General features: G+C 33.0%; 1 protein-coding gene across 1 annotated transcript; it reads right to left on the bottom strand.

Moving 5' to 3' along the window:
* Window positions 1-1,970: 1,970 nt before the first annotated feature.
* Window positions 1,971-7,318, bottom strand: LOC115990625. The gene is made up of 5 exons (XM_031114437.1): window positions 7,226-7,318; window positions 7,048-7,083; window positions 6,723-6,886; window positions 3,130-3,195; window positions 1,971-2,004 (listed from the first exon to the last, which is right to left on the bottom strand). Exons 1-5 carry the CDS (start codon window positions 7,316-7,318, stop codon window positions 1,971-1,973), a joined length of 393 nt encoding a protein of 130 aa, XP_030970297.1.
* Window positions 7,319-16,184: the final 8,866 nt, after the last annotated feature.

The raw sequence follows: 16,184 nt of genomic DNA, 5'->3' as shown, positions 1-16,184 counted from the left end.
CCAATAAAATAATTCTAGAATGTAACCACCAAAATTAAAAGGTTGATTAGTTAACTGTTGTTATGGCAGTGCCATTGTACAAGCTGTAATTGCATACCTATACCCATTCCATAACGGTGCTTCCTAGTATTATACTTATGTCGTGTATAAACAAAGAAGCAATGACTCACCAGCAGGATATTGAAAGGCAGCTAAAACACGGAATATTGAGGGAACTGCAGATAGATCCAAGGAACCAGCTCTTGCAGTCAATATAGCCACATTCTTTTCTGCAGCAGCAACAGCTTCAGATCCAGTAGATCCATTAGCCCCCATGGACTCCAAGAGTGCCAGATACAATTACAAAGATAAGTCCAATAGCTTATGGATTCATGCTTTTTACAAAAAATTTCAGTAAAACAAAAGCATAAAGAAAATTTGAATCCCATAAATACATGACATCATAATTAGCTACTAATAATCAATTTTATAAATCTCTATACCAGGCAACAACAAATCAGAAGGGACATTCATCTTTGAGATCCAGTCATACTAACAAATCAGAAGGGACAAACAGAAATAAAACTTAACTAACCTGGATAGTAGCATTTTAGCAAATGTTTATTCAATTTGTCTTTCCAGTTGAATATTGACCCAAAAGACCATGGGTTTAGCAACAAAATCACCGTTCGTCTGCAAAAATACAAATAAAAATCAATCATATGTAACAGAGGTCTTAAAAACTAGAGTTGAAACTTGACAACAAAGCTAGAAAGATCAGAATATCTCCATTTTGCAAACGAAAGATATGCAACTTCTAGTGGCTTTGGCTTTTCAATGTACAATCTCTACAAGTCATCAATAATTGATGTAACTGCATTGGGAGGAAGCTGAGCAAGAGACAATGAGAGAAGAGACACATTAGGCGACAAATGAAAATTAAGACATCCCCCCTAAAAAGAAGTATACATTGTATGATGCTTTGTATTTTTATAGGTATAACATTTTCAATAGAAGGCGCAATACAGGGCACAATCCTAGAACAAGGCATGCATGTAAGAGAAGCACCGAAAGGTAAAGCCTATATTGTACATCAAAAGAATTTATTGCCAAACAGAAAATAGTTCTCAATATAGAAAATATTTCAACATGATGGAAACCTGATTTTTTTAGAGACAAAGAAAGAATAATGAATAAAAAACTCAACGATAAAAAGTACTATCACTGACTTATATATTTCCATCGAGCTCCACTAATGCCCTAGCTTTTACCATTCTAGCTGCACCCCACCACAGCTTTTTAAATGAAAATATATTTCTTTAAAAAAAATAAAAAAAAGCCTACCATTCATTTACCCCTGCTTCAACATCAAAATAGCCATATGCATAAAACTCGAAGATACCCTACATGTACTCGGTCAAAGATTCATAAAACTCAAAGATACCCTACATGTACAAATTAAACAGATATACTCAGTCAGAAAGAGAGGGAAAAACGCGTGCAAAAAACAAAAAATCGAACGCAGAAAGAGGGATTATATAAAACAGTTTATAAATGAGAAATTTATGCAAGGTACTTGGAATATCAACCCAAACCAAGACTAATTCACATCAAATGTAAGACCATCCACATGCTTAGTGAGGAAGGAAAACAAAGTTTACCTGAATTTCTTGTTGGTGCTAGTTATGCCAAAATAATAGAAGAAAAGATGTAATTTTACTTTCATCTCTGAATAATAAACAAAGGATATATAGTAATAGGCCCAAAATAAACCACTCCATAGACAGAGGATATATAGTAATAGGCTCAATTGGCTCACCAGTTTGCTGCTCCAATTCAGACAGGTTGGAAATTTAATCCCATCAATTAATCTACATTAAATTGATCACCCTGCTACAATGTGAAGAAATGCAACATATATTTGATTAATAATATCTCTTCAAAGACATATGGCAGGCAAGAAGAGCAAGCAGTAAGCTACTCCACTTGAGCTAAATATCATCAATTTCAGCTGGGGTTAGTTCTCTACAAAAAGCAAGTACAACAAAACTAATATGAATTAAAAACTACAAAAGAAACTTCAAAATAAGAGAATCATAAAAGTCTAGGAATGATAAGAAAATTAGAGTTTAACGAGGACGGTAGGGTTAGTTCTCTACAAAAAGCAAGTACGACAAAACTAATATGAATTAAAAACTACAAAAGAAACTTTGAAATAAGAGAATCATAAAAGTCTAGGAATGATAAGAAAATTAGAGTTTAACGAGGATGGTATCAATAATAAGTAGAGGAAACATAAATGATAAATTTTTATGGGAAGGAGGCTAATTAAAGACGATATCAAGGAAAAGGGGTTTTATGTTGCCATTCTGAAATTAGTAATGACAAAGCAAAAGCATTTCATCATCATTCTAAATTAGTTTCTTTATTGGAAAGCCACACCATGTGACTTTTAAATCCACGACCTCAGTCCCACTATTGAGGGAGAAGAAGTGCTAATTGAGCTAGAGCCCATCGGCGAAATTATGTGGTATGCTTACAAAAAATTAACTAATGATATGAATATTTCTAGTCATGTCCATAGATTATATATGTTTTTCTAAGGTAAGCCAAGATTATATACCAATATGTGCATACTATTACCAAAAATCATGCATGGTCCAGAGCTTCAGCAAAATTTGTGATGTTCTATCAGCCAGCTGTAGACATGTATTAGCCTAGCATTACAAGTCCCATGCAAGTGAACTGTTAGACTATTTTACCTGGGTTACAAACTGTGATCAGTTGATCACAGGTACATTTTTCAGTCACAATTCTTCAAGACCTGGCACACGGTAAAGATAAATGCCATCTCATAAACATGCATAGACCAGAGCTACCCAGACACCAGAAATGAACTTTCAGCTTCAGGGAATAAACTTCAAAACAAAGGAACTGAGTAGCATGCCATATGGAGAATGGTGATGTAGACCCCCCCCCCCAAAAATCTTAAAACATGCAATCACATGACCAGTTTATATCTTCTTGAAAAACAGTTTATAAATGTGACATTTATGCAAGGTATTTGGAATATCAACCCAAACCAAGACCAATTCACATCAAGTGTAAGACCATCCACTAGCTTTAGTGAGTAAGGAAAACAAAGCTTACCCGAATTTCTTGTCGGTGCCAATTATTCCAATCCCAATGTTGATGCTCGAAATTTGTCCTTCAAATCTGATAAAAATAAATCCAACTAATTAGAAAAATAAAAAGACATCACCTTAAAGTCTACAGGAGATTGGGACTGAACATAATACCTTAATAAGTAGCAAAGTCCTGCAGTGTTTTGACTGTTAGGTTGGTATGCTACTCCCTCAAGTGTTAAAAATATTTTCTACATTTCTATAATTATCAGCAAAGCAACCATATACATCACCTTCTAAACTAATTTTTAGGTACAAAAATGCAAATTGTTAATAGTAGAAAATCTAAGCTACATTATCCTTTCCTTCTCCATATATGTGAAGAAATCATACACTCATCTAAACTCCTTTGGAAATACAGTAAGAAAACAGAATATAAAGAGAATTCCTAAATGAAAAACAAGAAAAGAAAAAATGATTACCGCTGAGTTTACAAATTGGCACAATTTGAACAAGGTCTGAATTTTAAGTTACGTTTGTTCCTTGCCTTAATCCATAATGTGTGAGACATCAAATAACTGATAAGTTCTCCAAAATAACAAAACCTCAACAAAAAAGAACAGATTATTGGTGTTTGGTTCTGAATAAAAACTGAAACACCTGAAGTGGTTAAATATGCCATCAGATTCCAAACTGTATGTTTAAAAAAGAACATGTGTAATACTGTCTCAAGTTCACATGGGACTCCACAGTCAAAAGAAGCAAAGGCTAAGGCTTAGGAGGTAGAGAAAGAGCCAAAATATCAACCACATAGCTAAAAGTTCTTATACTTTTGAGCACAGTGTTGCTTTAAAATTAACATTATTTGAAAAAAAAAAAAAAAAAAGGTTAGAAAATGATGGTATCCTCAAGTCTTTAGTTATTATTCAGGAAGGAAAAAAAATTAATCCGTAATTTCTAATTGGGTAACACATAAAAAAACTGATCCAATCAATCCCTGAATTCTTTCGTACTTCTTTGACTTTAAAGTCAGTCTTCAAACAAACATGTGATGATGCAACAACCATCAGTTATTAATGATGCAATAATGAGTAAAATAATTATTTATGTAATAGATTTTAAGATATACAAATATGTGGGGAGTTTATATTTTTTTTGATAAGTAATAAAGATATATATTCAAGAAACTACCTTATGCAGAAAAACATAAGGCAGAGAGAAAAGTACAATGGAAAAAATAAATAAATAAATAAAATAAAAAATAAAAAAGGGAAAGGATACTAATTACACAGGAGAGAGCTAAGGAATAAAGGGAGGGAATCACTAGATGTGAGTCCCCAAGCCCTAGACCAGTCAAACAGAGAGCCACTGAAAGAGGCCAATAACTGGACATCCGAACTTTCCATGTCCTCAAAAGTCCTCCTATTTCGCTCCCTCCAAAGACACCACATCAAGCATAATGGAGCTAAGTTCCAAATGCTAGACACATGCTTTTCAAGCCAATTCCACCAACCAAATAAAGTATAAAGGAAACTTTATAAAAGGAACCAAGAGAATACCTTTATAATAAGCCAATGCTTGTAGTGTAGTTGGATACACAGATATAAGTACACACACAATAGAAGTGTTATGAAGCATCTATTAGAAATAACATTTTCGCACAAGAAAAGAACTCCCTCACCCCAATAACAAAAATTACGAATTGTGCCATTTTTTTTTAACCCACTCTTGCAGGACAAGTGGGCTACGATGAGAAGGAAGAAAAATAAGAAAAAGCCAATATAAGTGGTTGGAAGTAGAGAGAGACAAAAACGACTCGGAAACTAAAAGTCTCATGATTATATTCTATAATAACTAAAAAAATTATAAATTGCGAATTCGTCAAATACTCGGTCAAAGATTCATAAAACTCAAAGATACCCTAAATGTACAAATTAAACACATATACTCAGTCAGAAAGAGAGTGAAAGACGCATGCAAAAGAAAAAAAATTGAACACAGAAAAAGGGATTATATACAACAGTTTATAAATGTGACATTTATGCAAGGTACATATCAACCCAAACCAAGACCAATTCACATCAAATGTAAGACCATCCACATGCTTAGTGAGGAAGGAAAACAAAGCTTACCTGAATTTCTTGTCGGTGCTAGTTATGCAAGTAATAGAAGAAAAGATGTAATTTTACTTTCGTCTCTGAATAATAAACAGAGAATATATAGTAATAGGCCCAAAATAAACCACTCCATAGACAGAGGATATATAGTAATAGGCTCAATTGGCTCACCAGTTTGCTGCTCCAATTCAGACAGGTTGGAAATTTAATCCCATCAATTAATCTACATTAAAATTGATCACCCTACTACAATGTGAAGAAATGCAACATATATTTGATTAAAAATATCTCTTCAAAGACATATGGCAGGCAAGAAGAGCAAGCAGCAAGCTACTCCACTTGAGCTAAATATCATCAATTTCAGCTGGGGTTAGTTCTCTACAAAAAGCAAGTACAACAAAACTAATATGAATTAAAAACTACAAAAGAAACTTCGAAATAAGAGAATCATAAAAGTCTAGGAATGACAAGAAAATCAAAGTTTAACAGGGACAGTATCAATAATAAGCAGAGGAAACATAAATGACAGGTTTTTATGGGAAGGAGGCTAATTAAAGACGATATCAAGGAAAACGGCTTTTATGTTGCCATTCTGAAATTAGTAATGACAAAGCAGGAAAGTGAGGGTGACTAGTGATACCATAACAACAACAAAAATTCTATCTTTTGTAGGCTCTGGTCCAATGTGAGCACCTGTTCAAACAGATTATACGGAACCGTTCATCATTGAGATCCTGTCATACTAACAAATCAGAAGGGATAAACAGAAATAAAACTTAACGAACCTGGACAGTTGCATTTAAGCAAATGTTTATAAAATTTGTCATTCCAGTTGAATATTGACCCAAAAGACCATGGGTTCAGCAACAAAATCACCATTCGTCTGCAAAAATACAAATAAAAATCAATCCTCTGTTATAGAGGTATTAAAAACTAGAGTTGAAACTTAAAAACAAAGCTAGAAAGATCAGAATATCTCCATTTTGCAAACGAAAGATATGCAACTTCTAGTGGCTTTGGCTTTCAATGTACAATCTCTTCAAGCCATCAATAATTGATGTAACTGGGCAACAAATGAAAATTAAGATACCCCCCCCTGAAAAGAAGTATACATTGTATGATGCTTTGTATTTTTATAGGTAAAACATTTTCAATAAAAAGGTGCAATACAGTAATCCTAGAACATGGATGCATGTAAGCAAAGCACCAAAAGGTAAAGCCTATACTGTATATCAAAAGAATAATTGCCAAACAGAAAATAGTTCTCAAAATAGAAAATAATTAAACATGAAGGAAACCTGATTTTTTTAGAGACGAGGAAAGATTAATGAATAAAAAACTCAACGATAAAAAGTACTATCATTGACTTATATATATATTTCCATCAAGCTCCACCAATGCCCAAGCTTTTACAATTCTAGCTGCACCCCACCACAGCTTTTCAAAATAAAAATATATTTCCTCAAAAAAAAAAAAAAAAAAAGGCTTAACATTCATTTACCCCTCCTTCAGCATCAAAATAGCCGTCTGCACAGCATCATCAAGCTCCATATCATCAGTGTAGCTAAATGGAAAGGGGAACTTAGTCAATATGAAGAATTGGAAAAACTTAACAAAAACAAAATTGGGGAAAAGAGAGGGGGTGGGGATGGTTTTGACAGATAACTAAAGTTAAGTGAGAGATCCTACATCAGTTATTCTTAAGAAATGCATCCAATTGAATTAAATATGTAGTAAATATAGATAAAAATTAAAGAAATATTACTGCATGCATTTTAAGTTCAAATTTAATGGCGTGGACAAATGTTTATGACCTGTGATATTACCTCTGGTTTTTTGCAAAGTTGCACTTGATCTTTAAGCTGCAAAATTAACCATAGCCATGAGACAAGCTTACCAAGACAAGTGAAAGTACGGAAGGTGCATCTCAGCAATATGATGGGTAACCTGGAGGGCATTTACATGATTCCAAAGGGGTGGCAGTTCAGCGAATCATTTCTTCACAGAAATCTCAAGAGACTTTGCATGCTTGAAAAAGGTGTGTTTCAATAAATTCCGCCTCTTTCCTGGATCTTTCACCAGACACATTGCAACCATTTCTTTAAAAGACTAATCACATATGGAAATCATGCAATTAGAATATTATTCTATAAGAGAGACATTGAAAGATGGCAATCACCAAAGCACATATCTTTTGAACATGAATACCTTAAAAACTTACAAAATTACAAATAAATACACAAAAGACAAACCTGAAAAGAAAAAAAAAATTTCGAACAAAAATATTTTTAAATAATTGTTAAAAAACCTTTTAGAAGCATATTAAAGTCTAGCCACTGATACTGCCTACAAAGATAATAAAAAAAGAATTGTAAAAAGTTGACTACATGGCTTGATAGATGGTAGACTTTTAACTCATAAAAGACAAAAAAAAATTTGAAAAGAAACATCTATTTACACATCTTTTGTTCAAGAGGGTGGCTGGAGATAAAAGAACTCTTAATGTGTGACACTGTAAGGCAGACAAAGCAAAAAAAAAAAGCACACATGGACAGAAAGGGCAAAGGGACAAAACTGTAAAAGTGAAATAGGATTATAGATCTAAGAGCTGAAGAAGAAGAAGAGATCGGCGTGATTGGAAGAAGAAGATCGGTGTGGGAGGAAGAAGAAGAAGAAGAGGATCGGCGTGAGAGGAAGAAGTGGAAGGAGATCAGTGTTAGAGGTGGTGCACTTCAGCCTTTTACTTTGGAGAAGAAAAACAATTGGGACACGTATGCGGTCATGTCCAAAAAGTTTCCCGTGTCCAGTACAAAGAAAACGTTGATAGAAACAAGACAAGTAAACAAATTTACAAGAGAAAAGTGCAAACCCTTAGTGGCACAAGCATTGAAACCACCACATGTAGCAAAACAGAAAATACACATACCCAGCAACATAGTTCAAGCAGCATTTAACGAAGTGGAAGGAGATCGGTGTTAGAGGTAGTGCGTTTCAGCCCTTTATTTTGGAGCAGAAAAACGATTGGGACACGCATGCGGCCATGTCCAACAAGTTTCCCGTGTCCGGTACAAAGAAAACGTTAATAGAAACAAGACAAGTAGACAAATTTACAAGAGGAAAGTGCAAACCCTTAGTGGCGCAAGCTTTGAAACCACCACATGAAGCAAACAGAAAATATACATACCCAGCAACATAGTTCAAGCAGCATTTAACGAAAAATAAATTAATAAAGTAAAAGAGAAAATCAAAAACCCTAACGAACAATTGTTAAAGCTAAAGTAGATTGGAAACAAGTGGTTAGGGTAGAAGCACAATCAAAACTTAGGTAACCTAAGGCAAAATACTAAAAGGACTATAATAAATAACAGAAAACAGTGTCTCAAAATGATATATGTAACATGCACTACTAAGAATGGCAGGAGTTGCAAAACAACAAATAGAAAAACTAGCATATTACCCAACACTTAGCTGACAAATGTACAAGAGGAAAGTGCAAACCCTTAGTGGCGCAAGCTTTGAATCCACCACATGTAGCAAACTAGAAAGACACATACCCAGCTACATAGTTCAAGAAAAACACTTCCAAGAATATAAAAAATAAAAAATAACAAAACAAATTCAGCTTAGAAGAATATACGAAAGAGAACAACAAAATCAAATCAACCTAACATAAAAGGATGCAAACATAAAAGGATGCATACGCATCACCACTGGAATTAAATAGATAATACAAAACCAAAAATAAATTCACAAGCATCATTTAACGAAAAATAAATTAATAAAGTAAAAGAGAAAATCAACAACCCCAACAAACAATTGTTAAAGCTAAAGTATATCAGAAACAAGTAGTTAAGGTAGAAGCACAATCAGAACGTAGGAAATCTAAAGCAAAATGCTAAAAAGATTAAGATAAGATAAATAACAGTAAACAGTGACTCAAAATGAGATTTATAACATGCACTAAGAAAGGCAGGAGCTGCAAAACAACAAACAGAAAAACTAGCATATTACCCAACAACTATAAAGGTAAATCCAATTAACACTGAAAGCCAAGCACTTCTCCAAACTCAAAGCCAAACTATAAGGACTTTCTGCAATGAGCAATATTCAAATAAAGGCAATGACAGAAGCGGGTATGCTAAATATGTTTTCAAAAGCAAAAATGCTAAGGTAACAAATAGTTTTAACAATCCATTCCTGAATAACCCTCTAAAAATTGTCTATATGACATGGACCATTTGGGTTACTTGGAAGACTTCCTATAGGAACCCCCAGAGAATAGGATTATACCTTTGTAAGACATGGCAGGAAAAAAATAACCCAAATCAAGCAAATAGAATGTAAAGAAACCAGATAATGTCATCCAATTTGGTCTCATGAGTGTACTCAGTCAACGATTCACAAAACTCGAAGATACCCTACATGTACAAATTAAACAGATATACTCAGTCAGAAAGAGAGGGAAAGATGCATGCAAAAGACAAAATATCGAACACAGAAAGAGGGATTACATAAAACAGTTTATGAATCTGACATTTATGCAAGGTACTTGGAATATCAACCCAAACCAAGACCAATTCACATCAAATGTAAGGCCATCCACATGCTTAGTGAGGAAGGAAAATAAAGCTTACCTGAATTTCTTGTCGATGCTAGTTATGCAAGTAATAGAAGAAAAGATGTAATTTTACTTTCATCTCTGAATAATAACAGAGGATGTATGGTAATAGGCCCAAAATAAACTACTCTATAGACAGAGGATATATAGTAATAGGCTCAATTGGCTCACCAGTTTGCTGCTCCAATTCAAACAGGTTGGAAATCAATCCTATCAATTAATCTACATTAAATTGATCACCCTGCTACAATGTGAAGGAATGCAACATATATTTGATTAATAATATCTCTTCAAAGACATATGGCAGGCAAGAAGAGCAAGCAGAAAGCTACTCCACTTGAGCTAAATATCATCAATTTCAGCTGGGGTTAGTTCTCTACAAAAAGTAAGTACAACAAAACTAATATGAATTAAAAACTACAAAAGAAACTTTGAAATAAGAGAATCATAAAAGTCTAGGAACAATAATAAAATCAGAGTTTAACGAGGACAGTATCAATAATAAGTAGAGGAAACATAAATTATAAATTTTTATGGGAAGGAGGCTAATTAGAGACAATATCAAGGAAAAGGAATTTTATGTTGCCATTCTGAAATTAGGAATGACAAAGCAGAAATGTTTCATCATCATTCTAAATTAGTTTTTTTATTTACCATGTGAGTTTTAAATCCACGACCTCTATCCCACTATTGAGCGAGAAGTGCTAATCGAGCTAGAGCCCATTGGTGAAATTAGGTGGTATGCTTACCAAAAATTAACTAATGATATGAATATTTCTAGTCATGTCCATAGATTATATATGTTTTTTTTTAAGGTAAGCCAAGATTATATACCAATATGTGCATACTGTTACCAAAAATCATGCATGGTCCAGAGCTTCAGCAAAATTTGTGATGTTCTATCAGCTAGCTATAGACATGTATTAGCCTAGCATTACAAGTCCCAGGCAAGTGAACTGTTAGACTATTTTACCTGGGGATTTAATTACAAATGTTTAATCAGAACTCATGAAACAAAAGAGAAGCTGCTCTGCATAATTACTTGTAGACTGAGAAAGTAGTTGCTAATGCAATATGACAATAAACATGACCAAAGGCTTATGAAAAACCAAAAGACTGATGAGCGTAACATTTGTAAAAAGGAGCAAGTAACAAAATATGAATACTGATACCAACAAAAAGCATGATATTATAGACAAACCCTAGTTTAAGAGGATCTCTATTCTTTATCCGATGTGAAAAAAATTCTTCAACAATTAACTGTTAAGCACATGGCTTCTAATTAATCAGCAATTAAGCACATGACACGATCAATTAATAAGCACGTGATTCTAACCTTCAATTACAAAGATGATACAAAACTTTACTAATAAACTACCTCTTATAATAAGCTGCTGGTGTCTAGTACCAAGTGTTAATGCTGCACTGTTGTTGTTACTGGTGCTTACTAATACAAAACTATACTTACTCGTGCTTACTGGTGCTGCATACATGATGCACTAGCTAGATCATATGCATTAAGTCAAGTTACTTCTCATAGGTTCCTAACATGGAGAACAGTCAGTACCTAGGCTTGCTTGGATAGCACCAAGCGAGGAAAGAAAAACCACTAGGAGTCAACACTTAGGGCTGGCTGGAGTCGGCACCAAACCATGGACTAAATTTCAAAAGAAACTTTATTCATCAAAATAATCTCCCTTTCTTGGGGTACATACTTGGCTTATTAAAACTATAATATTCTAATTCATCCGAAAGTGACACAATACATGGAACTCATTACATAACAAGTAACAATAAAATTTAAAATAGGTATCATTAATATAGAGATATTAACAATGGCACCATTAAGCATCCATATTAAAGAAAGTCACATTAAGTTCAGAAATGTACTCCACACCATACTTAGGCGCCCATTGGCCTTGTCAGCAAAGTTCCAACCATCTCTCTCCAGCGATGTAGAATACACGGTAAGGAATTAAATTCTTCCACTCCAATATGTTGCATTGATTTAGCAAAGTATATAGAGGCAAGGAAAAAAACACAACCAAATGTTATAATTGAAACCAAAACCATGGTAACTATGTCCAAGAAACCTCTTAACGATAAATCATCATGACCCAAATAAGATATAATCTATATTGTATATAAAAGAATAGTCTTTGGCTTCTGTTGATTTCTTTTATAGATGACACAAAAATTTTGAAAGCCCAAATTTTTCTGTGTGATTTATGTTTTTCAAATGAGTTTAAATTCTATAAATATTCCGTATAAACCTAAAATATTTACACCCTATATTAGAATATTGCCACATTATAGTTTCTATAAATAATAGAATAAATATTTCTATATGCAAACACAATCATAATAACAGTCATAAACAGAGGATATATAGTAATAGGCCCAAAATAAACCACTCCATAGACTAAGGTAGAAGTAGTAATAACGTCTAGATGCTTGTTTGGGAGCTAAACTTTTCTTCTTCTTCTTCTTTTTTTTTTTTTGGAATAAGTAGAACTTTATTTAAAATATGAACATCACCCTGCACCCAAGAAGTACATGCAGGTGGTCAAATCAAGGGAAATTACAATCTTCAAGAAACTTCAACAAATTAGAACTCAAATGGTATGATAATGCAATCATCCATTCACATAAGGAATATAACAAAAGCATCTTAAAACCCGTCATGGACCATTCTAACCTTTCAAATGCTCTATTATTCCACTCTCTCCATATAACCTACATTAAACCTAAAGGTACAGCTCTGCATAAGTTTCAAATTCACAGGCTGCATAAGTTTGCTTCTTTTAATATTATATTTCTACAAAAGTTTAATTATTATAATAAGAATCGACCATAAATAATTATCAATCGTTACATTATAACCTGAAACCATGAATGAAAACCAAAACCAAGAGATCTAATCTAAATCTAATTATAAAATAAATGCAACTTGAAATCATAATAAGTCTGTTTTTGTCTACATTCTCCGTCATAATAGAATTGACAACAGACCTCATTATTAGTCAAAGATCAGACACAAATTGTAAAATATCAAACTAGGGTACTCAAACGGTAATCAAATAAAGAGAGATGAAGAAACTACACCATTTTGAAGACACATCTGTAGTCAATATATTAAATTGCATTCCTTTTAACCGCAGTCTAATATGTTATGCATATTAGAAATCAAATATCAGGGACAAAACAGGGCAGAGCACATTCTATTGTTTATAAAACGTGAGCAAGATTAGTAAATCAATGACAAACCCAGTAGCCTAAAAAGAAAAAGACAGAAGTTTACATGGGAAAATGCATGTCCTCTGCAAGAACAACATTGTTCAATTTGCCGTTAACCAAATAATCAATTAAATTTTCCAATGACAAAATAGAACCATACAAAGAAGATTGTACATAGAGAACTTACAACAGCTATATTGACAAAACGAAAGAAGATTCCATAAACAAAACTTACAACTGCAGTTACTGATCTGAACATTGGTAACCCATGCAAAAGACAACTCCGTATTACTTGCCAACTACAGTCAAACTGCAAAATTTTCTCAAAAAAATAAGTCAATTAAGTATGAGGATAATAATATTAATTAGAACAATAGAGAAGACACATATGATCATTAATAGGATTTATATTTTTGTGATACGTTAAAAGTTTTCTTGCAAAAAAAGAGGAACTCAACCACACAAAAGTGCACAGGAGAATCCCTTCAAGAAATAGACCAACCCCAGTTAATAAAAATTAATACAAAATTTAAAAGTCTAGTTAATAAAAATCAATAACATTCAAGAACCAGAAAATTCCAAAAGGCAAGAGACCAAAGAAAATCCAAAAAGAAGTTTTTCATTACAAAAAAGAAACAAATCAACAAGAACTTGCAATTCAATTCAAACAAATCAGAATCTCAAAAAAAAAAAAAAAAAAAAACCCATTAGTCTAAACCATACGAAAGCACAAAAAAAACCCATTAGTCAAAAGCATATGAATGCACAAAAAACCCATCAGTCTAAACCGTATGAAAGCACAAAAAAACCCATCAGTCTAAACCGTATGAAAGCACAAAAATACCCATTAGTGTTCCTCTCTAACATAGGCGTCATCGGCCTCGGCTTCCGTGCCAGTGGCGGCATGGAAAACCCCTCCCCGGAAAAATATTGTTGTTGTTCCCGAGAAAATCTGGCAGTCACCTTCCCGAGAAAATCTTCAAACCCTAACCCTTTGGGGAGAGAGAGAGAGAAACAGAGAGAACTCTGGGATTTGGGGAGAGAGAGAGAGAGAAGATAGAGAGAAGTCTGGGATTTCAAATTTGGGGATTTGGAGAGAGAATGAACGAGCCGTTGGGATGTGTGACGCCTTTATATACAAAATTATGTATTATATTTTGCAAAACTGCCACACGCCCTGATTTCTGTTTTTTTCTTTTTTTGTATCCCAAATCCAACTTTTACCCCTTTTTTTTTTCTAAAAGGTAATTTTCTTTTTTTTATTGAGGTATTTTTCAATTACAAAATTATCTAGAGGTGTGACGCAATTTATATACAAAATGATTTCACCAAAAAAATGCACAAATCATCACATCCTTATATATTTTTGTCATTAAAAATTTAGCAACTTTGAATTATTAAAAATGAAAATTATTACCTTGTAGGAAAAAATGGGAAATTAGACTTGACACACGTGTGATTAAACAAGTTTTGATAGTCCTTCCTCCTCTTAAACAATTTCAAAAAGTAATTTCCATCACTCTATTTTTACAAATATATAATTTTATTATTTTTTATGTTTTTTATTGATATTATTCTTTTATGAAATGGTCATATTCTTCTAACTATTTTTATTATGTACTATATTTTTTCTAATTTCTTTTAGTACCATTAAAATTTTTAAGTTTCAAAATTATTATTTAAGTTCTCATTCCCTTAAAGAGATTATTATGATAACCAAAACTTATCATATAATTACAATTGATATATCTCAAATAATTTATAGTACTCTCAACTAAATTGGACCAAAATGATCTAAAATTGACTAAATAGATCGAATAAACTAAAGCGGACCGAATGGGCCAATATAGACCGAATGGACCAATGTGGACCAAATTGGAACGAATAGATCAACTTGGATTGAATTGACCAAATAGGCTAAATTGGACCAAAGTGAACGGATGGACCAAATTGGACTAAAATTGACCAAATAGACTAAATTAGGCCAAATTGATCGAAGTAGACCAAATGGACCCAAGTAAACTGAAGTGGATCAAATAGAGTTTTAAAAATCATAGTGATTCATCAACATAAAGTAGAATTGCAAGAAATAATAACACTTTTTAAGAGAGGATGCAAGAGAGAATAATAATAAATTTATAGATAATAATATAAGAATAAATAAATAAAAAATATTGTAATATTCACCAAATTATCCAAGTCATGTCAATGCATTGTTTAAAACATACTTTGGTTCCCATGGCCAATCCGAAATGGCCTCCAAAATGGAATTCAAAACTTTGGTTGCCAGAACACCATCACATAGCCGCCTAGTGCCAAGTAGCTATGTGAAGGTGTTCCAACAATATCTTCACTTGTTCCCTCATATTCCTATAAATAGACCCACCTCATTTTAGCAATTTCATGCACAAAAATTCCAAAAATTCTCCTATTTTTCTCTCTCTTTCTCATATGAATTTTTCAGGAATTTTTTTTCTCCCTTTTTCTTTACAAAATCTTTCTCCAAACAAAAATTTCAGTCCTCTTTTCCACCATTTTTTACACCTCCAAAACCTTAGGCAAGTGGGTAAGTTTGTAAGAAATGGGCTAGCCCCAATAACTTGATTTCATTTTTTTTTTAATATCCCAAATCCAACTTTTACAATTTTTTTTTCTAAAAGGTAATTTTCATTTTTTTTTTTGGATCACTGCATTTTTTAATCACAAAATTACCTAGGAGTGTAATGCGATTTATATACAAAATTAGTTCACCGAAAAATGCACCAATCGTCACATCCTTAGATATTTTTGTCATTAAAAATCTAGCAGCCTCAAATCATAAGACCATGCCACCTAGAGCTAAAACCCAGATTCTCCATAATTTTATCTAGAAAAACCCATTCCACCCTGTCATAAGTCTTGCTCATGTCTAACTTCAACGCCATGTCCCTAATTTTACCACTATTTTTTTGGTTGATGTGGTGCATTGTATCAAAAGCTACCAAGACATTATTAGTTATTAATCTACCATGAACAAAAGCACTCTGACTATCTTTAATAATTGTTGGCAAAATCTTTTTCAACCTATTAGCCAGTGTTTTGGAAGCAAGTTTATAGACAGCATTACAA

Source organism: Quercus lobata, chromosome 5 (assembly GCF_001633185.2).
Source record: "Quercus lobata isolate SW786 chromosome 5, ValleyOak3.0 Primary Assembly, whole genome shotgun sequence".
Taxonomy (NCBI): Eukaryota; Viridiplantae; Streptophyta; class Magnoliopsida; order Fagales; family Fagaceae; genus Quercus; species Quercus lobata.
Note: the sequence above shows the minus strand (reverse complement) of the source record. Positions and strands in the feature narration are given on the sequence as shown.

Excerpts from the sequence above, each read along its gene's own strand:
- LOC115990625 (XM_031114437.1), bottom strand. The coding sequence starts at position 7,318 with ATGGTTGCAATGTGTCTGGTGAAAGATCCAGGAAAGAGGCGGAATTTA. Across the intron at positions 7,084-7,225 it reads CAAAGTCTCTTGAGATTTCT|CTTAAAGATCAAGTGCAACT; the intron begins GTGAAGAAATGA and ends TTAATTTTGCAG. Across the intron at positions 3,196-6,722 it reads ATTTTGATGCTGAAGGAGGG|ATTTGAAGGACAAATTTCGA; the intron begins GTAAATGAATGT and ends TATTTTTATCAG.